The sequence below is a fragment of the Cupressus sempervirens genome, chromosome 10, assembly GCF_028749045.1.
Source record: "Cupressus sempervirens isolate cs-2001-9-10 chromosome 10, ASM2874904v1, whole genome shotgun sequence".
NCBI classification, from domain to species: Eukaryota; Viridiplantae; Streptophyta; class Pinopsida; order Cupressales; family Cupressaceae; genus Cupressus; species Cupressus sempervirens.
The window spans coordinates 17,166,575-17,192,160 of NC_143127.1; the positions used below are offsets into that span (position 1 = coordinate 17,166,575).

Sequence of the window (25,586 nt, forward strand, 5' to 3'; positions counted from 1 at the left end):
GTCTTCTCTTGTCCATGAGACAAATTCAAATTTAAAAACTTGTCCATCTCATCAGCTAAGAACAACCAAAATGGTGTGTTGTCGGTAAATTCTATATTGTAGCTGATGGGTAGAATTGTATCCATAAGGGTGCGTGACAGTTGAGTCACCCCTTCGGGAAAGTATATGTACATCGTCCGTAGAGACTATTGAGATATCATCGTTTTCGACGTTTCGGGGACGCGTTTCCTGTTTTCTTCTCCAAGTGGGGACGTCTGGGAAACGTCCCCTGCCGTCCCCTCGTCCCCGAAACCGTCTCCGTTTCCGAAACTTCAGGTTTAGGGGTGGAAACGCGTCCCCAAGTAACATAGGATTTTCTTGACTGTAGGGGCATTTATTGGCCCATTTTCTATCATTTCATGATCAAAGATGCATTGAATTAAGATTTGATCTTATTTATTCTACTTGGGTTATCTCTTCCTTCTACATGTGTCTTCATTTCTGGTTGTTCTTTGACACTTCCATGATCAAATATACACACAAAATCAAATTTTATCTGATATTTCTTGATTGCATTCTGTAATCTTAACTCAGTGTAGTTGGAGTTTGAACTTCATTACTATAACAAAGTTATGCCTGATTTTTTTTAAAGGCATCTTTGTACATTTTCTGGTTTATTCTTCGGTACTTTGCAATAGCATTTTGCTCTATATATGTAATTTCTTTATGCCTTGAAGTATTAGAATTCTCTGTTTTTACCTATTCTCACCATTTTGTTTCTTGTGCATATTATTTGCCTTACGCCAGATGTTTCTTTCTTATTTTCTGAAGTTAGTATGCTGTATCTATTTGTGTTATGAATGCTATATAAGTGAATGCAACTTCCTTGTAGCATCTAATTAGTTCTGATATGCATATGAGTTCTAGGAAATAAGAGTAGAGTTGAGAGGTGTGTATTTTTGAGGAATTTATTGATGTATAATGCAGTCCTAGGTGGAGAAAGTAACCAAATTTTAATCTAGTGCATCACCCCCTTTCCCTTTCAGCAATTAAAATTACATGCAATATTTCTCCCTTTCCCTCAAAAGTTGTAGTCAGGTGCATCCTAATTGTAAGGAAGCCAACCTTCTCCGAAGATTTAGGCTCTTGTGAACATGTAAAAGAACGTCCATTTCTAGGGTATTAAGAAATATTTCTTTTGATTGGTCTAGCAGACTTGGCTGTTAAAGTCTAGATTTTAGAAGCCCCTGGTAATTGTTGTATGGTATTGAGTACATTTGCTTCTTGTTTTACATCATTGCATTTTGGGGGTAAGAATCAAAAGAATCATTGTTGTATTTCTCATAGTCTAAACAAGCTGAGCCCCTGTGTTACCCACAGATGTGTTTTCAGGAAAATTTGACCCTTACCTGTTTTTGGGATGTCTCAGAAATACTGAAACTTCCAGAAACCTTTCCTTTGGCTGTCCCATAGATTTAATTCTTGAGGTATAACCATCAAGCAACCTTGTTTGCGCAGAAGTTTGCATCCATGCTTGAGGTTGTTTCCATATTACACAAGGTTGCTTGAGGGTTATACGTCAAGCATGGGTGCAAACGTTTGTGTCAACAGTTCCCACAACCGTCCCCTACTTTGAGGGAAAAAAAAAATCTGTCCTGGAAACCCGCTTCCCCATCCCCTTGTCCTGAAAATCAGGGGTAACATAGCTTAGCCGCAAGAGCAATGCTTATGGTGAAATAGATATAATGTCTTGGCCTTCACGAGGCTTCTCTTGTAACTTGGTTCCAACTAACAAGATTGAATTTCTTCTCATGAGATTGCTTGCTTCCTTGCCATAAAAATTCCTAATTTATGATCCAATACTTAGATAATTGAGACAGAAGCATTGCAGATAATGAGCTAGAAAAGGCCAAAGATAACAGATTTGATCAAGAGTAGTTTACCAACAAAACTAAGCCCCCATTGCTAAAACTTAAAAACTACGCTTAACAATCTTTTCTAACAAATTTAATGTGCAATCACAACTCTTTAGTTAATATCTCATAGGGACTCCCAAATATTTAAAGGAGCCAACACCCACTTGGGCAATCAAAGGATTTGAGAAAAGCTTCTATTTTCAGCAGCATAAGCGTTTATGTGGTATAATTTGAGCTTATTGGCATAGATAGCAACTGCAGATGAAAGAAGGGATTTGACTAAGCGGAACTTCAGTTTTTGTAATGTTCAATTTAGTGCCTTTCACTGCCAATTATCTAGTGTCTTAAACAAATTGAGCACGAGTAGTCTCCTTTATCCCACTGACAACCTTAACTTTCATAATGGCCTTGTCTCTACTTTCAATTGAGAGGGATATACATAAATTATCAGCTGAAGTGAGATATAAATAAAGGAGAAATGGGACAGCCTTGGCATATGTCTCCAACAATGTAACACCAGCACAGAGGGACATTGTGACGGGGAAAAAGGGTGTCAATTTGGGGATGGCGGTGGGGGAGGCGGTGATTGTTTGGGGGAGGAGGGGAAGGGTGCTGCATACTATACATATAGAACCTGAAATGCTAGTTATTATGAAATGATGTTTCAGTATAACATACCAAATTGATTCTTGAAATACTTGAACATAGAAAATTGCAACATGGGCTAGAATCGCTGAACATTCAACATAATAACATACCCATTACTGTAGTAACATTCAAATAGAAATTCAAATTATTACCAAAGAGGATTTTCATTTTTATTAGTTCTATTAAATATTCAAATATTGTAAAGATGATTACAATGAGTAGCATGATATGAATCATGATCAACGCCTGAAGTCCCTTGGGAGTCAGGGGGATGCCTAAGAGTCCCCCTAATGTCCTGAGACGTCCAAGAGTCCCCAAGCATTGAAGAGGTGTGGTGGGTGGGTGTTGCCCTAGTTTGCTGAAGCTTGGGAGTCAGCAGGGGTACTTGGGTACTCCAAGTACTTGTCTCGAGACGTCCCCGCACTGGGTACTCGTAGGTTTTTGGCCAGGTGCATGTCCTTGGGTTTACTGGTCTCTAGTGCTTAATAAATATAGGTGGGAATGCTGATAGGCCAAGGGTCCACTACACATCCAAAGGTCCATTTCAAGGAGAATAAAGGACCAAAGGTAATCCAAAAACTTGCATGTCCTCAGGTTTCATTGGTCTCTAGTGCTTATTGAAAATAGGTAGAAATGCTGATTTCCGAAGGGTCCACTATACATCCAAAGGTTCATTTCAAGAAGATTAAGGGTAATCCAAAAGCTTGCAAAAGTGGAGCCAAGAGTTCCTAGTTAAATCTATCAAATGCATTAGCCATGTCAAACTCTATAGCTTTATGGCATTATTTTTCTTTGCTTTTTTGGTTCTAGTGTGTAATTCTTTAAAAACAATCATAATATTTAATTATTTTTGGTAGATCAACATCAATTAGATCAAACTCAAAGAAACCGTGGTGGGAGCTCGAGATACCGTCAGGGCATGGGTCTTATCTTTCGTTGTGTTGAAAACTTCTTTGAAATCCTTCATTGCAACCGCCTGAGAAAGAACCTTATTAATGCCCTCAATGATAACTTTTAGAATGTTATGAAGGAATGAGACTTGAGTAGTGTGTTCTCTATCCAAATTATAATAGAGAGCTTCAAAATGATTATGTACAACTTCTTTGATTTCTTCTATGTTGGGCATCTAGTCATCACTATTAAGCGTTTTAATATCATCGTGATGCAATACAAGATTGGAGAATCTCCAATGTAGATGTCCTAATCCCTAGCTAATAACCACACAACGAAATATAAACAAAAACACAAGATCTGATACCAATTCGCAACTCTTTATTAATAAAAGAATTGATTACAGGCAAATTGCCGAGTTGTAAGGCCTTCTCGGCTATGGCCAAATACAAAGCAATTACAATAGTTCTTTAAGATCCCTCAAGATCCAACTCAATTCCTAGCTAGCCCAGATCCGTAACACAACAATCTGGTAGAAACCTCCAAGATCTCAACTTGTGCTTGCAAGCCACCAAGCAACCTTTTTTGTTTCTAAACCGTAGCCACTAGTTCCTCTACAAATTCGCTATCTCAGATATTCCTCTACTAAGGATGTGGAATCCTCCCCAAATGATCGACCACGAATCCCATAATGATTTCTACATCAACACAAGCTCCTTATATAGCCAGCTAAGCCACAAGTCGGCTAGTCAAGCATTTAATTACAATATAGGTGCACCTTGGAAGAGTAAACCAAGACTATAACAAACATGAACAAAACTAAATGACAAGTTATATTTAGGTCCACACATGACCCAATAACATGTCCCTATCTTAACACGATCCCATTTCCTCATACTAAATTGCGCAAGATGAAAACTCCACATGTTTCCACGAAAACTGCCCGAAAATCGATACTTGAGGAAAATGGCGATATCTCCTCGCTCCGATTGAATCAAGACTTGTGCTCTTAACTGAAGGTAGTACTTTAGGTCCTCTACAACCCCTTAAGTGCGCAAAGGCTGATTCATTAAGGATATTTGTGCATTCATCATGAAAGTCACACTGAGGAACTTGACGCGAAAACTGGCAAAAAATAATGCGTTAGGAAAATGACCATATCTCCCAACTCCTAATGAATTAGGACTTGCGCCTTTGAAAGAAGGTAGAACTCTAGGCCCTCTTTAATCCCTAAAGTGTGCAACCTCTCATTCATTAAGGATAATTAGTTACACTCCCCGCAAATTGCCTGTGTTAACCAGAAAATACAGCTCCATTTGTGAGGTAAAATAGTTTTAACTTCAACATGATAACTCCAATCTCTATGCACTCATGAGGAAAGGTTCCCCAATGTGTCTCCAACACATCCCTAACCATGAAAAGCATAACTCCACCAAAATCCAAGCTCGATGCTCCTGCATCACATCAATGAGCTTTGAGATGGAAAAAATTGTGTTATTGGCCTTTCTTTCATGAAGCCACGTCATGTGGGATTGATCCTCCTTTTTTCATGCCGTGCAGATCTAAGAAGTTTGATGGGAGGATCAATTTTCAAAGTTAAATTTTTTTTTTTTTTTCCTAGCGCGAGTTTAAGGGATTGTTTTAATTTGTTGGAATGGAGATAGCATTTGATCCATTTTCTAAAATCAGCTTTCAATGTAGTGAAATTGGCATTCCATTTGTCTTTACGCTTGAGCATTGCAAGAGGGACATTGAGAGTTTGAGCTGCGCTGAACCTCAAATAAATTCTAGTGAGATGGACCTAAATAGGGTTCTATTTGAAAGGAATAGGGCAAGCTAGGGACAGGGTCCTTGGTATTGTCACCAGATGTGGTCCTATGTCATGAGGCGAGTCAAGGTTTGGAAGAATGAGGTCTGTTTTTACCTTTTGATAAACTAGGGACGGGGTCCTTGGTTTTGTCGCTGTTGAGTTAGGGATGGGGTCTTTTAACTTGGCAGATTTGTCTTATGATGAACTGGAACTAAAAGTGATTGTAACACAGAAAATCATCATAGCTTATGTACTATCCTATAGTGCTGTCAATGCTTGTCAGACAAAATGATCATTTATTTATTCAATGTAAATTTCAATTGGATTGGATCGAGGAAGTTATCAGATCTATTATTATTTTGATCAGTACATTTTTAATAAGTAGGAGATATTTTCTACATCAAGTCACATTGTGATATTTCTATCTGGATTCAACTGTGTAGGTGTTTCACTTGCAAACTACACAGTTTTATCTTATAGCAATATCACAGTTTTGACTTTCGATTAGATCAAGGAAACTATCAGATCTATTGTTAGTTTAATCTGTACATTTTTCAATAAATAGGAGATATTTTCCACAGCAAGTCAAATTGTGATATTGCTATCAGGATTCAACTGTGTAGGTTTGAGTTCGAGTAAAATACTACACAGTTTTATCCTTATATCAATATCATAGTTTTGATTTTCCTCCTGGTGATGGGCCACTGAGTGTGGTGCTTTAAAATATTGAATAACAAAACATACATGGTAAACCTGAAGTTTTTGCATCTTAGAACATTTCTGTTTGAGCTTTAATTCAGAGTAGGAACTATGCAGGAATTTGTTTCTTTACACTTATTTGTGGATGTCAACATTGTCAAGCCTTTCTGTGTTTGGAGAGTGATGCGTGTAAGTCTGCTTTTGATTTTGGTTTTCAGGAGACAGATGCTAAAGAGTGGAAGCGAGTGGTGCAAGAAATTATTCGATTTATGAAAGCAGATAGTACTTTTTCAAACAGCAGGCCTTTGCGTTATAGTGTGCGACTTGATCCACATCCAAATTCAATTCCCCGTGTTGCTAGCTTGGAAAGCAGGCAGGCTCTAAAATTACGAGATGCAATATTGACAAGCTATCATCACAATGAGGTTAGGAATCCTTATAAAGTACATTTAATAAAGGTTATTTATGTTTAACAGTGTTACTAGGTGCTAGTCTGCTCAAAAGTTTTGACTCATTGTCTAGAGTATATAAGACTCCTACACACTGACTAAAATGCTATTTATGTTTAAGATGCTTCAAATCCCGTGTAACTTTATATTCAACTGATTGTGGATGTCTTCATGTGGTCTTCGACAGATTAAGTTTGCTGAGGTTACTTTGGATACCTTCAGAATGCTTCAGTGTTTAGAGTGGGAACCTAGTGGGATCTTCTACCAGGTGCGTACAGGGGATTCGGGAATAAATGGATCTTTTGCTGTGCAGACAGGATCAAGTCGCATGATTCCTGCTGAGGATATAACCGACCCAACTTTGCCACCAAATCCACGCAAAGCTATTCTCTATCGGCCTACTGTTACACATTTTCTGGCTGTATGTACTGACAAGTTCCTGTCAAATATGATTTATCTCATGAGACAGACTCAGTAATTTCTTTAGATGAAATGTAATTTAGTTGCCATCTATGCATTCTGTGTCTCCTTAGACATGATTATGAAGCCACATATATATGATCAATATCTTATCTGTCCTAATTGCTTAGGACATACATTGATTTGTTTATATTGCATTGAAATCAAATGGAAGTTTGCATTGTATGGAGTCTGGGCAATACTGACTCATCTCTCATATAATATTAAATATTGTTTCCGCTTTTGAATTTTTCATGTTTGGGTGCTTTAATTTTATAAAGAATAAGATTTCATTTGTTATGCTATTTTGGATTTTCTTCTACATGAAAGTGTCTTTGGAGTGTTTAATCCCTGAGAGATCAATATGACATGCAACAAAGGACACCCTCAGACATGGTATTCTCTTTCCATGAGTATGTGCTATTCCTAACTATCTGCAGCCATCTTCTAAATGATCTAGCAAGTGATTGTTTTATTGGACACATCACTCAAGCTGGCAAGAACCCTATGGGCCTATTGTCAAAATATAACAACAATGATTAAGTACAAATTTCTTCTTGGAGGCCTGGCTGGTGTTGTTTTTCTGAGGACCGCTGCAAATGTGATGGCACTGCCATAATGTTTGGTATGTGTTTTTCAAATGATAGCAATCTCTCTGTATTTGTATGAGGAATAAACCAAGAGGAGACATGTCCGTTCATGGGGCATGTCTATTCATTAATGCAATTAATATAATGATAATCTTAATCATATATATATATATATATATATATATATATTAGTTATATTAATTAATTTTACAAGTTTATCTTACTAAAGCTACCAAACATCAATGCTCCCTCTTTTAGCTAGGGAGGATGAACACATGTATCACCTTAAATTAATATCAAGCTAGCAAGATTAAGGAGATATCCATCATTTTGATATCATGAGGATTGGTCTTCTTGAATATCAATGATATTCACCAAATTCACAAATTTGGTTTGATATCACATCTGATATCATGAGTATTGGTCCTCTTGATTATCAATGATATTCACCAAATACTCAAATAATGTTTGATATCACATCTAATATCATGAGTATTGGTCTCCCAAAATATCAACACATGACATTCACCAAAAACTCTTTGAGTAATGGCTTTTCAGAATATCGAGATGAAAAATGTTCACCAAGTTTTGGGAGTAATGATCTCCAGGCCATTTAGTCGCATTATATTCACCAAGTACTTTGTGTAATGGCCCTCTAGAACATCAATTTGGATAACATTCACCATGTATTCAAAAAACGTTTATAAGGTATGTGCACACACATTCTCATAATGCTTACCATATAAACATCCATCATGCAAAGTATAATCTATCATGATCTGCATAGACATTGTAAGATATCCATCAAAATAGAAAATCAAGTCATTGTAAGATCGTCACCTTTCAATAACTTCTGCAAATATAAGTGATGATCATTTGGAAGTTGTCACTTCCTCATGATGTACAAAAGGATTAGGCCCATTAAATCATGCAATCACATGCATGATACCAAAATTTTACATGAAGTCAAAACTCCCTCTAATTCTGATATGATCAATATCTTCAAGGATCAACAAAAACATATCCTCTATCTGCTCCTTCAGATGGATGTGTTAGACTCCCTCTAAACATCAATCTTCTGAGCTTCTTATCAAAACTTGCCTTTACCAAAGTGTCAGACTTCCTTTGAATCTCATATCAATTATTTTTCCTTCTATGTATAGTGATAATTTCTTTAAGTAGAGTTGATCAAATGAGTAACAATACCCATCTCTCATATTGACACTAAGAGTTACATTTAACTTGATCGTGTCATCCAAATGAGAATGTATCCATCTCTTATACCAGCACTAGAAGCTTATGATCATCCCTTCATAAGAGATTTTATTAGTCTTTTCAAATGAATTATCATCTACTAATATCTTTTCTTTTAAAAAATCGATGCTTAAATAAATAAAAGAAATATACCTATACTAAATTAGAGTTTATCATATATAATACTCTTAAACATAATTTAAGGTGAACAATATATAATCATATCTCCATTGTTATCTTCTATGTTCTTTCATCTCTTTTGCCTAACATTTATCACCTTTGTTGATCTCTCTTTTATATTGTACTAACTCTGCATCTTCTACATATGATAATGTTGAGTCACCTTGATAGGTGGGACCCCTACATACCCGGGTCTATGTGTTTAATGTCCTTTTATTTCAGTGACACTCCTTTCACCTTGGCTGGGGGTACTGCCCCTTATTCCACATTGGTGATGTGTTCCGTAATGGAATTTTGTATAGTATGATATGCTTCTCCTGTGCCTTCAAAACTCCTGCTCCTTTCCAAATTGTCGTTCTGCCCTCCTTTCATATGACAAATTTCACCCATGCATTTTTTTTCATATTTTTTCTTTGCTTCGTAGTCTCATAACTAATACGAACCAAATACTTCCTTTTCAAATAACTGATAACATAGGAGCCCCACAATAATCATCTTTTTGCAGAAAGTTGAAAGGCAGTTATATGTAGAATCCTCAGTCCACTAAAATATTTGAGGCAATGTTGAGTGTTCTTTCCAGCAAGTTACTTCCAAGTTGCTGCCATTCCTACCAATGTTGTGCCATGCCTTCTCCTTCTAAATTTTGTACAAAGTCTGTCATCTTGGGTCGATCCTTAGGTGAGGTTTGTGTACATAACACTGTGACTTGTCTTAAGCTAAGGAGAATATTATCCAAATAAGAGGCTATAAGAGACCGAACTTGGTATTATTGACTAATTAAATAATTATAATCCAAAGTTTTTCCATTCTTCTGGCTATAAGAGACCAACCTTGGTATTATTGACTGATTAAATAATTTTAATCCAAAGTTTTTCCATTCTTCTGGCAATTATAATGATCCCCTCTGTCAAATGTCCTGATAAGCCTTGGCTTTCTGCTTTAATATATTATTATATTGTAGAGATACTTTGTAGTTCCGACAGCAGAAATTGAAGCTTTTAGTTTGTTATAGCCAAATGGGCTTCTTCGAGAGTCGATGATACTTGTTGTGTATACAAGCATCATTCCTAGCAAGAAGAGTCTCATAGCTATAGTCTCCCTATGTCCGCCAAATAGCGAACTGACTTAAATGTGGTTGTTCACCACTTATTTTGCAATGGAAAATTTCCAACACAAAAAGGAAATATTAAGGCTTGCTTCGTAAAAAAAATGGCGAGACAAAGGCCAAAAAATCTCAAGTAATTCCTCCGGACTCCTTGTTTAATCATGCCACAAGCTTATTAGTCAAACATCTCAAATTCCACATCAAACTAAAGCTTTTTGAAAGCTTTGATAATAGCAATTTATTTTATTATTTCTCACGATAATATAAGACTTGTCCATTTATTATTATTATCCATTTCAAAGACTTTACAATATTTTCAAAACATTTGCTTCCCAATGATAATCAAATCTGCTCGCAGAATCGATCCCAACGATAATCAAAACTGCCTACACAGTTTGAGTCCTCTTTATTTGTGCACAACAACACAAGTAACCTAAATCCTGACAAAGCATTTGCTCCCGTAGGTCTTGTTTATGACATGGGTATGAAAAACCACATGATGCGATTTATTTGATGGCTCAATGACACACCTCAATAGACTTTCCTGAATTGAGTGGCTCACACATTGCCTTAGTGCAGATGGACATGATTTGTAGTAGCGGGCGTTTTTAATGCTTTCTTCCATCAATGAATGCATTCAGGAAGTAACCTGGCTTTGATACTATGTTGTTTTTCTGAGGACCACTGCAAATGTAATAACATTGCCATAATGCTCGATATGTGTTTTCCAAATGGCAGCGATCTCTTTGTATTTGTATGAGGAATAAACCAAGAGGAGACATGTCCCTTCACGGGACATGTCTATTCATTAATGTAATTAATATAATGATAATCTTAATCATATATATATCATTATTAAGTATATTAATTAATCTCACAAATTTATTCTACTAAAGCTACCAAACATCAACAGCTGGAATATTGCTAAGCTGAAGGGTAGGTGCTTCTCAGTGTCTATGTTTTGAGCCTAGATGCCAAAAACATTTAGTTTTGTTTGCGATTGGTAATGCAAATTTTTGACTCGTTAATGTCTATTTGTAAGGTTAACCTTAAATAAGGGACATTACAAATGCTGCTTGTGGGAAGGTTATGTTTGGTCTGTTGAATATATGGTGGCCACAATTGGTTTATCCTTTAAAAGACGCAGTATAAGGCTTAGCATGAAAATTTATTTGGTTGCTAACACTACTTCACCTTAAGTATTTAGGAAGAAACAATAAACTCAGAATTGGACATTGCCAACAAAGTTGAACAAACAAATATTTTTCTTCTTATCAAGACCATAACTCAAATTTCTAAAAAGATAGCTTTTGAAAATAATCCTAATTAGTATGAGATAAATTTATTTATTTTTAACATGAAATTTACCCAATTTTAAGTTGTTTTTAATCTGCTAAAAGCTTATAATCATATTTAAGAAGTCAATTGTGGACTTGTTTGATTGTCAGCCAATTCTTCTTCGAGATTCACGAGCTTCATTCTGACAAGAGTTTATATTGACAATTAAATTTTGTTTACAATGCAGCGGTTTCTGCTTTTACATTGTTTTCCCAGCTAACTGCATATAAAGATTTCATTAAGATATCTTATTCTTGGTTTCAATGTCACCAAATTGGTTGGAAATTTCACAATTTGCAGGTATGAGTCATACCGGAATCAATTATGGCTTGGGATTGACTGCGGGTTCTCACAGTGTCCAGTTTGTACCAGTCAGAATCATTAAAAAATGTTGTAAAGTGAACCCAGGCATTTCTGAGGTTGACATGGTGAATTTGGAATGATGCTGAAATTTGAGGGTTTTCTATGCATTTTCAGTTCACTCTTTGATCCTTGCATTCTTTAACAATTGCTGCTAAACGCTATATCTGGAAAATTTTCAAGGCATGTTTACCTATTTCATGTTGCAGGAAATGCTTCCAAGGTTGAATGTTCAATTGTGAAAGGCATCTAGCATCCACAGTAATTTTTATCTGGTTTGCCTCCATGAGTTAAATGACAATTGGTGAGACCCACTCACTCATTTCCACTTCAAATATTTTAACCACATCCAACATTTTCTCGATTTCCTCATATACCTTGACAATGTAATTTTTATTCATCGGTAGGGCCTCTTCCATACAAGTTATGCACCTGGTACAAAGGGAGATCGATGCACACAATTTCGGTGGTATCCCCTCAAGGTCCTTGTATTCCATGAAAATCTTAAATGTTTTTGCCTTTAGAGCGGAGTTCCAATCATCACTGACAAGGATCACCTTTGGATTATCTTCATCGTTGAGATTTATCTTCTTCACATCTTCTCTTTCAAATGGTGGGTAAGTAATATCATCCACTCGTGCCACTCCTTAATACTCTTCATCTATTGGAGGAAAACTGTCCCTGTTGACCTCCTCTATCTCCCCAATCTACAACATGTTACATTTGGGTTGAAAAACTTCACAATCCTCCATTTGTTTGTATTACAAAGTAATTGGTAAAATACTTGCTTGTTATTAACAGTGATTGAAAGGTCATTATATACAAAAGAATAAAATGATGTTTCTTTAGGAAATAATTGTAAAGAATAGAAACGTTCTATTCTAACAAAGAAAGCTAAAAAAGCTAAAGCTAACAAAAGCTAACTAGATATTTACAATAGATTACCATTAACTAATAATAGACGATTATCTATTATCATAATACCCTCCCTTAATGGTTAATCTATCTAGAACGCCAAGCTATCTTCCGAATTTAACAAACTTATCAGGACCAAGACGCTTGGTGAGAATGTCTATTGTCCGATCTGTGCTAGGAATATATTGCAAATCTATAGTCTTGTCTTTAGCCAGCTAGCGTATGTAGTGACAGTGAACATCCACATGCTTGGTTCGTTCATGGAAGATTGGATTTTGTGCTAACTTGATAACGCCTTTGTTATCAACAAACAGAGTAGTTAGTTCTACTGGTGACACCTGCATATCCCCAAGCATCCGAAAAAGCCAAACAACTTCACATCTTGCCTTAACAGTCCATTTGTATTCGGCCTCTGTAGGGGAGAGAGAAACAACCTGCTGCTTCTTACTGGTCAATGTGACTGCACTAGATCCCGAATTGAACACATCACCAGAAGTTGACTTTTTATCATCAACAGAGCTTGCCCAATCTAAATTTGTGAACCCATTGAGTTTAGGATTAGAACTTCGAGAGTACAGAGGTCCATAATCTGAACTGCTCTTCACATAACAAAGCATACGCTTTGCGGCCATCCAATGATCAGCCTTAGGAGCTGTCATAAAGCATGAAATATAGCTAACTGCGAAGTTGATATCAGGCCTAGTAGTAGAGAGGTAGATGAGGCTGCCTGCTAGTTGCCTGTATGTAGTATCATTAACGGAAGGAGAGTCAGACTTTGCGGATAATTTGAGACCTTTCTCCATAGGTGTAGATGCAGGCTTGCAATTTTGCATACAAAATTTGTCTAATATGGCCTTGACATAATTGGACTGAGAGATGAATATACCAGAAGACTGTTGCCAAACTTCAACACCTAGGCAATAATGCATGAGCCCAAGGTTAGTCATATCAGAAGAGTAGCATAAATTCTATTTGATTCCCTGAATCAAAGATGCCGAATTGCCAGTGATGATCAAATCATCCACATAAATAACTAGAAGGATGATGTCACTGCCAGTAGTCTTGATGTATCGATTTGAGTATGAAAAACTCCTCTTGAAGCCTTGATCATTGAGGTACTTATCATTTTTATGTACTGTGCTCGAAGGGCCTGCTTCAAGCCATAGAGAGCTTTTACCAATCTAAGAACTTGGTGGTCTTTACCAGCAACCTTGAAACCAGGAGGCTGCATTATGTAGACTTCTTCATGGAGATCACCATTCAGGAAAGCACTCTTGATGTCCATCTGACGGACCTTCCAACCAAATTGTGTTGCTATGGCTAGGACTAATCTGATGGTGCTCATCTTTGTAGTAGGAGCAAAGGTCTCCTCATAATCAATGCCCTGACATTGAGAGAAGCCCTTTGCAACTAAATGAGCTTTGTACTTATCCAAAGTACCATCTGATTTGTATTTGATTTTGTAAACCCATTTGCAGCCAATGGGTTTTTTCCTTGGTGGAAGATCAGAATGGACCCAGGTTTTATTCTTCAGCAGGCTTTGGTGTTTATATGTTATGCCCTATTCACACTCTGGAATTCTTTTAGCCTTGGAATATGTTTGAGGTTCAAACACACTATGAATATTGGCCATGAGAGCAAAGTTGAGAGACTCTTTAGGTTTGCTTTTTTATTTTGAGCAGTTCTCCCATCGATGAGCTCATCATCATGAAGATCAGCAAGTGTCTTAGCCCACCACTTAGGCCAGATAGGAGAATGACCAACATTAGTATCAGGAGATGTGTGATGATCAAGTTCCTCATCAAAAGAATTTGGATCAAACTCAGGTGAAGCATCTACAAAGCGAGGTGATCCTGTAGGAGAAGTTGGAGGTGTCTGTACAGGTATCACTGGTATAACTAGAGTTGTATGAGCTACTGGAGCCCTCCCATCAGGTGGACCTAATGGAAGCCGAACTCCCAAATCACGAGCTTTCATAGGCTAGTCTGCTAGATCAGGGACAGGAGAAACAGGCAAGAATGGTCCTTGTTGCTCATCAAAGACTACATCACGACTGTAGACGAGATGAGGTGTCTTAACATCATTCATGCGGTAGGCTCTGTGAAGACTGTTGTATCTAGCAAGCAAGATTTTTTGACTCTTGGCATCCAACTTGGTGCATGATGCATCAGGGATCCAAACAAAAGTAAGTGAGCCAAAAACCTTCAGGTGACTGATTTTGGGGTTGCGACCTGACCAGGTGTCTTTTGGAGTTTTACCTTTGACCGCCAGTGTGGGTGTTCAGTTCAACAGATAAATTGCATTGTTAACTACTTTTGCCCAAAACTTCTTCAGAACATGTCTGTGTTCGAGCATGGATTGAGCCATCTTGCTGATTGTCCGGTTTCGACATTCAACTACACTGTTCTGTTGTGGCGTATGGGGTGTGGTTAACTGGCGTTTGATGCCATGTGTATCCAAGAAGCTAGAGAAAACATTAGAACAAAATTCTCCCCTATTGTTTGGTATAAGAGTAATAATAGATTTCCTAGACTCTTTTTCAACTAAAGGTTTATACTTCTAAAATACAGGAAATGCATCTGATTTCTTTTTAAGGAAATACGCCCACATTTTTCTACTGAAATCATCAAAAAACAACAGAAAATAGCAAGCCCCAAAAACAGGAGTGGCCATAGGGGCCGTAGATATCAACATGAACAAGCTGAAGTACCTGAAAAGCTTGCCATGAATCGCCACTGGTGAAAGTTGTGCGATGTTGCTTCCTAGCCTGGCATGCATCACAAACTCCAAGCTGTTGAGTTTGAATCTCTGGCAATCCAAGAACAAGCTCATCCCAAGCAAGCTATGAGAGATAATGCACATTTAAGTGCCCATATCGTTGATGCGAAAGTGTCCTAATAGAAGACCGCCGAGCAACCATAGCTAAGTCCCAAGAATCACGAGAATTAGTAAGTCTGAAAAGACCATGATCCTCAAGACCCACTGCAATAGTAAACTGAGTCGCCCGATCAGTGATGGTGCACTGATGTGAACTGAAGGTGATGTCCAAGCGTGGAGAATGTTGCAGCAACCGACTAACTGAGAGTAGATTTAGTTCCATCCTTGGAATTTAGTACACATCGAGGAAAATGAGATTCCTCCCAGCAGACTGAATCTGAATGTTGCCTTTGCCGAAAACCATGTTCTCTTCTCTGCCACCAAAAATAACATAGTACATTGACTTCAGAAAGAAAGAAAGCTCTTTTGAATCAATGTACCAGGCAGACGACTTCACATGAGCTGTAGGTGTTTTAGTGATGAAGGCGTAAAAGGCAGACTCCGACTGCTCAGTGTGCTCTGCACTGTTCGCTTTGGGCTGCGAACTTGATTGCTTAGATTGTGTAGCTAAGCGTTTTTGACATTCAACCTTCATGTGTCCAAACTTGTGGCAGTAGTTGCATTGAATGTTCTTCTTTTAGGAATCATCTGATGGGGAAGCAAAAGACTTCTGCTGAAACTTGCCTTTATCCTTCAGAAAGGATTTCGTAGCAAAGGCTTGCTCTGTTGAGGTGGAGTTGGAGCTACTACCGAATTGTTGTTTCCACCCATCTTGTTGAAGCAACAGTTTGTAGAGATCAATGAACTTCAAATCAACACCAAAAGACGTGATGTTGAGAGTCTGGATAAAATGGTCATAAGACTTTCATAAACTCTGAAGAGTGATAACCACAATATCCTCTTCCTCCATCTTGTGACCGATGGCAAGTAACTGATACGGATTTCTTGAATCCAATTTAGGTGTGCTTGGAGCGAGGTGCGCTCATCCATGACAATAGAAAATAGAGTGTTCTTTAGAAAGAATGCTCTGCTTTTGTCAGAAGTCTCATGAAAACCTTTGAGATGTGTCCAGATCTCGGCGCACTTGAAGTTGAACAGATTTCAATCAGGACGAATAGTCTTGAAGTATAATGGGTGCAATGAGATCAGACTAGGCATATTTAAAATAAAGTGGGTTGGACCATATAAAATCTGTGAAGTGGGTGATAATAGAGCAATAAAATTATGGATGTTCGACGGGAAGGAAGTAGTCGATGCAGTAAATGGGTTGAAGTTGAAAATCTACCATGAAAGAATTAACGCACCTTCGTGGATGAACAATTGAGAGTCAGTATAAAAATAGTAATTATTAATGTAAATAATAAAAAAAAATGTAAAATTGTATAGAGCAGTGATAAGATAGTAAACTGAAGGCCATACAATGCACCGTACGGTTAGAAGATTTGTTTGTAGAAGATAACAATATTGTACGACCATCAGGAAAAAAGGAGACTATAATAAATGACATTGAATAGAGAAAGTTATTCATTGGAGAATAGAGATTATTTTGAGCTAAAAACATTTAGAAGACACTGTATGGCCGTATAGACAAACTGGGAGGAAGTAGACACAATATGGCTTTCAAATGAAGCAGAGGACAAGATGATGTGGGAGGCACTCACCGTACGCACATAGAAGCAGGGTAACGCAGAAGTGATACCGTACGGACATGAAGGCAAGACACCATGCAGGGTCAAGTAATCACTGTACAAGAGACAAACCAATACAGTATGGAGCTCTACCAAAACACATGAAAAGCACACCGTACGGTCATATGGACAGAAAGCTAGTCAAGCTTGTACGGCTAGAGGGACCGTACTACTGTACGGCTTATTGAAAACATAAGCGTAGGTGTCGTACGAATGTATGGACTTGGGGAGTGCAGAAAGGAAAAGTCACAATGTGGCCAGTTTAGTGGACCGTACGGTCTAGGGAAAGTATGGCCGCTAGAGAGCAGAAGATAGAGAAAAGCGTTGTACGGTAAAAGGAAGCACATAGGAGGAAAAGACATTACCGTATGACCATGGATTGAAGGAGGTAGGAGTGTGAGCGGAAACAAGACCGTACGAACTAGGGAGCAAATAGACATAGAAGCACAGTGTACGGCGATCCAGTGGAGAGATAAGAATACCATATGGATATCAAGGAGAGTCTTCCGTACAATCGTATGGCTCACACAGAAGCGAACGCTTGAAACATTGTACGAACGCAAAAGAAGGGTGAGAGGAGGTTCTAAAAAAGCAAAAAACAAAAAAAAAGACGACAAATCAAAACAATCCATAATGAATAATGTATGATATTGAAGGGAAGGGAAAGACATAAACAGGTAGTAAAACATAAGAGATTGGCTGAAAGAGTATGGAATCAGAAGAAAATCACAAAAATGGTGTGTTCCATGGACTTTTATGTGGGTTTGTGAGTGTTAATTTGGTCTTGGCGGCGGGGGCGCTGCCCCTTGACGTTTGGGGGCGATGCCGCCTAGACCCCCAGTCAATTCAGTTATCAGTCGTGGGAAGTGTGACTAGTTGATGAGACTTCGAGCTACTGCAGACATGGAGTGTCTATGTGCTAGAGGTGGAGAGAGCACTGGAGCAAGCCTTTCGAGAGGGGTGCTACGCTTTGAGACACTCAGAGTAGGTGTTGGATGTGAGGCTGTCTTGGTGGATGCATAGAGAGCTTGGGAGGAGCTGATCATCCAGTTGGAGGCAGTAGAGTGACACTTGGCTCAATGTACCTCAGAGTTGGAAGCAGAGAAGGCAACACGGGTGGCTATCAAGGTCAGCTTGGCTAAGGAGACAATATTGTGTTAGCAGAGGCTACAGATGCAATGTGTTTTGTAGACCAGTTTGGTGCAGGGACAAGACGAATATGAAAGTGGTGTGACGGAAAAAGATCTATCCTGTTATAGTTAGTCATAGTTAGTGTATTCTATTTTGTTAATCTGTCTCGAATATTTTGTAATTGTCGTCCGGAGATGACTTTACTTTTTTAGGGGGGGAATGATGTCGGTAAATCTGTATTGTAGCCGACGGGTAGAATAGTATCTGAACGGGCGCGTGACAGTTGAGTCACCCTTTCGGGAAGGTATATGTACACTGTCCGAAATGTACTTTGGAATCATAGTTGTAATCATCATTGTATTCGGATTGTAAGCATTGAGTACGTATTGCATATATGAATAAAGTATCTATTTTGTGTTATATCGTGCTATACTATATGCATTAAGTATCTTTTACCCTATACGGCAAACAGATGGAATCTGAGAAAGTTGATCATCAGCCACGGATAATTTGAGAAGGATCACTGCCTCCTGATTATTCAAATCCCATGTATCTTGATTAAGACTAGGAGCAATCAGAGGCTTCATAACACCTAATACAAGTTGATCGGTGTTCCGATATTCAAAAATTGCGATGATCTGTTGCTTCCAAGTGCCATAACTTTGACCATTGAATTTGGAGTTGTGCTCGAGCAGAATGTTTGTCAGAGATGCCATGGCACATTTTTCAATGAAAAGACGTGAAAAGATGTGAAGGGCGCGTTCTTCGAGGCAAAAAATGGAAGACTTAGAAAATTCAGAGTGTGATCCAGAAGAGAGCTCGAAAAACCGAAAAGAAATATGTTGTCGTTTTCTAGATCCGTTGGCTCAAAAACTGAGGCACAAAAATGAGGCACCCAAAAAAATTGGACAACCTAGCTGAGCTCTTGAAAATCCCACCAAGAATCTGAAATCAAAAGTTTTTTTTGAGCTCAGAAATTAGGGTTTCAAAGAAAACCCTAGTTGGCGGTCATTAATGGTTGAAATGGCAGCAAAATGGTGTTTTGCAGGCAAAAGATGCCTGATTTGTGGTCACACAGCTGTTTTGAGGTCGTCAATGATTGAGAGGACCAAAAATGACACCATGGAGAGTGGAGGCATGAGCAGTGAGCAAAAACAAGGAAAAACAGCTCTGCTTGGACGCTTGCCCTGTGATCATGCCTTGATCAGAGATAGACATGTTGCATGTGTGGAGTTGCAGAGGGTAGATCCAAAACGACACCAAGCAAAAATGTCACCAAAATTGATCCGACCAGACCGAGCTTGCGATTTGATTAGGAAATCTTTGCATTCATATTTCGCTGAAAAAAACTTAGCCGAGTGTAAAACTAGTTCAATTTTTGATGATTGTAATTCTCCAAAAAAAAAGACGAACGAAAACCCTTAGATAGGTTTATGTTAAAAAAAAATCTTAGAAATAATTTCAAAAAATTTTAACAAAAAATTTTAAAAGAAATAATTTTTTTGAAAAAATTCGAAGTATTGGCCCTGATACCCATATTACGAAGTAATTGGTAAAATATTTGCTTGTTATTAACAGAGACTGAAAGGTCATTAAATACAAAAGAATAAAACGATGTTTCCTTAGGAAATGATTGTAAAGAATAGAAACATTCTATTCTAACAGAGAAAGCTAAAAAAGCTAAAGCTAACAAAAGCTAACTAGATATTTACAATAGATTACCATTAACCAATTATAGACGATTATCTATTATCGTAATAGTTTGTGGAAGAAGCCATTGAGAGAGCTAGTTTCATCTTCGGAGCACTCCTTGAATTTGAGTTCGTCATCATTTAGTTCCATTGTCTTCCCCCATTTGTCCATCTTGAAATCTCCATTGTTAGATTCTATGTTGATGGATGCCAGTCCCTTGTTGGCTGCTTGATTTCTTATGTTGATTATGTACTTTCATCCTTCACTCTTGATGTATAATGTGCTCCGTTTCTAGTTGTGATTTGCCTTGGCGATGATAATCAACCCCTCCCAAGAAGAGCATTGTATGCCTTCTTTTGCAAAGGGATGACTATGGAATCTAGGATGAAGTATGGTGTGCCAATTGTTACTTTCTGTGCCATGAGTGTCACCAACGACTTAATGCCATGTTGGTTGGCATCTACCAAGTTGGCAGCCAATTTCTTTTCTGAAACTAGCTGCCAAGGTTTGTGGGTCTCTCGGTTTGAAAGGAATTGTTGTTTGTAGTACCCACCTTGCTAGTTTCTTTTTTGACTTTGATCATAAGGTGGCAGTCAGTTTCTTTTTTGAAACTAGTTGCCAAGGTTTGTAGGTCTCTCAGTTTGAAGGAATTGTTGTTTGTAGTTGCCTTGCTAGTATCTTTCTTGACTTCAATCATAGTGGAGTACACGTGGCTTCATTTGAGTCTCTTCTTTCGTTTGCCATTGTCCATTTCGCATTGTCTTTGGCTTCTCAAAGCCTTTCTTTCTTCGTACAATGATCTGGGTATATTGCTTTCTTTATTTTCAACTTTGTGGCCTCGAATACTTCTTCGTCTAACTCCATCACCAACATGTTTACCCCTTTCGCTTCGGGTAGTCAACGCCTTTATGGCTCTTTGGTCAACACTAGTAGCATATCAATCTAGAGTTATTTGGTCACTTTTGCAGTCATGGGCAAAATGACCCTATTTATTGCACTTTTGTCACTAGATCATTGGTCTCCCTTCACATTGTATTGGATTCTGCTCCATGTGCCATTGTTTTTATTATAGGTATTGTAGTAGTTATTATCACCTCACTTGTTACGGTATTTGCCAAGCAATGCACAAGAGTTGGTAGGTGGGGTTTCTTGTTCCCTTGCGTGAAGAGCATATGTGTGTTTCTTATTTTCAAGTTGTACAAGCATTCCTTGATGGAATTTTCTAATACTTGATAGATGTCGCAAAATAATTATTTTGGACAAGTCATTTTTGTGCTAACTACCTTACAATCAGTGCACCGCATTTCTTTATTTTCCTCGGAGCTTTCTTTTTCTGCCTTTGGCTCCTTCATCGTGCTTGTTGAAAGGCTTGTATGGTTTTTGATTCCCCAACACTTACATATTGTCATCATCACTCATTTTTTTACTTTCCTTGTGATGGTTTATTTTCACTTACAATGCCCATCACTAGATTGCAAGCGTCAACATATAAGGATAGGGAAACCACCTTATCTTCTTCCTTATGGAAGTAATCAAACCTTCAATGAGCCAATGTTTCTTCAATCCTTCACCAACTTGGTTCTCCTACTTGACTGGCAACTCTTTGAGCTTGCAATTGTAAGTTTGTATTGCGTTCCCTTGTTTGGTGTTATAAAATATAGCTACAATTTCATTGTCATTCAAGAATTTTAAATCCCTTTTGGGATGCCTTCTTTAATTTTTCTTTGGATTTTGTGTGTTCCTTTTGAGCCTGCAAATCAATTGATGGCTATCCCCTTAATGTGGTGAGAAATGACCTCAACAGATAATCCTTATCCATCAGACAGCTGGCCAACCATACGGTTTCTCACGTCTTATAGTGTCGTGCAAGATATCCCATTACGTTCCCTTTGAACTTAGCTTTCTTTTAGTAGGACCATCATTCTAAAGTGGTATCTACCATGTATCAGGAACTTGATAGGATAGCTTTTCTCTTACTTGCATTCTGGTGCTCCTGCACTCTCAGCCATGTGCTAGCCCTCTACATGTGCATCATTAGTGTCCCTTGTACTTTGGTTACCTCCTCGTTCCTAAACTCACTTCTTGGGGTATTTGACGTAAGACCCCCTATTCTTTGTTTGTTTGTTATAAATAGGCTCTTAATGCAGTATAGGTTTTTCTCAAATATCTGGGCAACCTTGTTTTCAGGTTCCTTTCTTCGTTGTTTTTGTCACGTCTTGAGTGATTAACAATCTACTCTCCATGGAGTCAATCTCTAAGACTTGTTTGACACTACTTGTTAGGACAAATTGTTTGCTTGATTGGAAAGATTTATTTTGTGGGGGTGTGTTAGGTTTTTGGTGATTTCCTTCCACTCATGCCATAAATGTTGTGTTGTGTATTCCTTGTCAGATGGTTTTTGTTGCTTTCAACTCCAGCTTGGGCTAACACTTCAGCTTTTACTTCATGACCTCTAATATTCTTTGATGATTTTTCTGAAATCATTGTCATCTTTCACTTTGCTCCTTTGATTCAGAGAGATCTCACCAGACTTCTCCCTCTTCCTGAGTGTGCATGATACATCTTCTTTATTTGGCAGAAGTGGCATTAATTGTTGGAGGTGCGATATCTGCTTTTATCATGTTCTTTCTCCTCCCTTCAGTTCTTTTCCTTGTATTGTTATAGTTTTTGTTGCTGACATTTTTGGTGTTTGTTTTCCCAAAGATCTCAGAGGGTTATTAGGTTACGTGTGAGCAATCCTGTGAACCTTAGAAGGAGACGGTCGACTTTGTTTTTCTCTCTTTTAACTCCTTTCGGATGTTTCTCTTAGGGACTCCTTGGTGGAGACCTTTCATATGAGTTTATGGATACTTCCCATAGGGATACAAGATCTTGTGTCAACTCCTCCTCTACTATATGTTTTCTTCTTTGAATTCAGAGACTTATTGTGCACAGGGTCGGCCAATTATACTGCCATACTCCTTGTCACCATTTTTCTTTGTGCTCTAGATCTCTAGGCTTCATATGGCAATGGTGCCAAAATGTTTACTCCCAAAGGGAACTATTTTGATCATGCTAAATAAACAGTAACAAAATCATATCATACAACAATGCAACATAATTAACACAGACAACATAATATGGCTAGAAAAATGTATCCTGTTATTCCAGAACGTAATGTTTACAATCAATCAATGCTATTTTCCGAGACAACGTTGAAGTATATATATAGTACCTGGCAGTTAGTTAAGGTCACCAACTGTTGGCAACCACCAACAACTAGTTGGATGCAAATGTCATTACACTGCCAACTAACCATTAATTAATTAACATGTATATTTTTAAACTCCGGAAGATTGTCAACTACACCTATCATCATGTTTTTATAGTATTTGACATTTGTTAGTCAACTGTGTATTAATTGTTTGTTAGCTTCAATAATTATAAGTGTTGGTTGGTTGACTGCTGTGTTAGTCTTGGCACCCAGGGGGTCCTTTGAATAGATTGTGTTTAATCAAGGAAATTAGTATAATCTAGTCCTACTGACTTTGATCCTATATATATATAAATAACTATAAGATTGTGATAATGTTAATGAACAGATATGTCCCATGAAGGGACATGTCTATTCTTTACTCACTTTCATATAAATATAAGAGGATGCTACATTTGAAAAACACATACCAAGAAGGTAGTGCTATTACATCTGCAAGCAATTTAACAACAGACAAGTTTAAAACATAGACTTCCATGAGTCTCTACTAGCTTCTTCTTACCCATACTGCCATTGGAAGATTGCAGAAAAACATAAGCTTTGAATAAATTATAGACATGCATCAAAGCCCCATAGAATCTCCTTTTGGTCAAAATTTACAATTGCAAAGGCTCGGGTGGACATGTATACTAATGTGGAATTTTAGACAATGCGCTTGAGTTGTTTGACAGTGTGCCTCAGAATAAATGTCACCTCAAGGTACAAAATTAAATGATTGTAGGATTTGCATGAAATGAAGTGCAGATTTGGCATGGAAGACACCATAATCTTTGAGAAAGCATCCTAACATGCTGATCATGAATTTCATTCTCATGGCATATTTTTTAATTGTGTGTACACAAGATACCTCAAATAAATGTAGGCTCATGGAAACCACAAGGTCAAAACATGGATGCAAATGTGGAAACGTGCAAATGGCTGGTAGGAAAAACCATTTCGTGAAAGTAATGGAGAAGGTATTACATTTTACAATATGCAACATGTAGAGATTTAGCTTAGTGAAGTGGGATTTTCTTTTGGAGCAGCTTTGTTCATATAGTTCATTTCTCTTATAGTTGTTGAATGAAATATGCAAGTGTACTGAAATTTCAGTTGGAAGAGTGGATTATAGATGTGATCTTGTACTTGTTTCAATCATACCAAAAGAGGTACAAAAAGAATGGTGGCTTGATTAGCTTATTTTAATAACAACTTGTAGCACTCATGAAATGATTGTAGTGTACTAGACATGGCGAGACAAATTATGCATGAAAAATGGCTAACTTGATCACTTAAAAGATTTTCATCATTCATCATAATGCTAGTTGCATTCATTCAAACCATGTATATGACACTCTTGTAATGATGTTGATTTGTTGTTTCAAAAGAAATCCAAAGAAGTGTGGGTGACATACTAGATATTGTTATGTTGGCAAAGGCTTTTTCAAGATATTGGACAGAGGGTAAGGTGTCAGTGAAAGATGTTTGGCTAATTCAATTCAAGTGTGCATCCCTAAAGGAAAATTGTTGGTAAACAATCACTTCTTTATGTGAATACTCAAGATAACAAGCTATGCACTACATGGTGATTATTATAAGTCTAAATTAAAGCGAGGATGGAAAACCGTAATACATTGAATAGCTCACTCTTCTTTCAGTGTTGAAATTTCAAATTGAAACTCAAGATACAAGCTATGCACTACATGGTGATGGTTACAAGTTTAAATTGAAGTGAGGATGGAAAACCGTAATACATTGAATAGCTCAATCTTCTTTCAGTGTTGAAATTTCAAATTGCCTAATGTAAAAACTGACTTATGTCACTCATTGTAACTAAATTTGAATTTTGGGTTCCATCATTGTAAAAGTTAGGTAAATTCTAATTTGTCTTAAGATAGTTAATCCATAGTAACATGGGGATGTGTACCCCCCCTTTTTGACCCACGTCTTGACGATAGGGACGCACAGGGGACTCTGTTCCCCCGTCTCCAGTGGTGCCACCAGATTTTGCCACCTCCTTCGAGGATGGGGGGATGTCCCGGTGTTGACTATTTGCTGATTCAACTATTTATGTTCAATGTTCGATTTTCCAATTCAATGCAATGTTCAAGTATTTACTCTTTTACATCTTTATATCTTATATTGCAATACATCTTTTCATAACTAGCATTATAAGTACCATATGTATAGTATATACAACCCCCCAGGTCCCCCACCACCATCCCCCACCAATCCCCCACCGTCCCCAAATTAAGGCCCCTCCGCCCCCCCGTACCTTAAACTTGCCCTCCTATTCCCCCGTCCCCCTGTCCCCCAGGGTGGTGTAACTATGAGTTAATCTAATTGGTTATTAAGGCCCCTCCGCCCCCCCGTACCTTAAACTTGCCCTCCTATTCCCCCGTCCCCCTGTCCCCCAGGGTGGTGTAACTATGA

General features: G+C 37.9%; 1 protein-coding gene across 1 annotated transcript in view; it reads left to right on the plus strand.

Moving 5' to 3' along the window:
- Window positions 1-25,586, plus strand: part of LOC149532345 (uncharacterized) — a 99,535-nt gene that overhangs the window by 63,119 nt on the left and 10,830 nt on the right. The window contains exons 2-3 of the mRNA XM_089804935.1: window positions 6,162-6,368; window positions 6,580-6,813. Of these exons, the coding sequence (XP_089661061.1) occupies window positions 6,162-6,368; window positions 6,580-6,813 (441 nt within the window). The remainder of the gene's footprint in view (window positions 1-6,161; window positions 6,369-6,579; window positions 6,814-25,586) is intronic.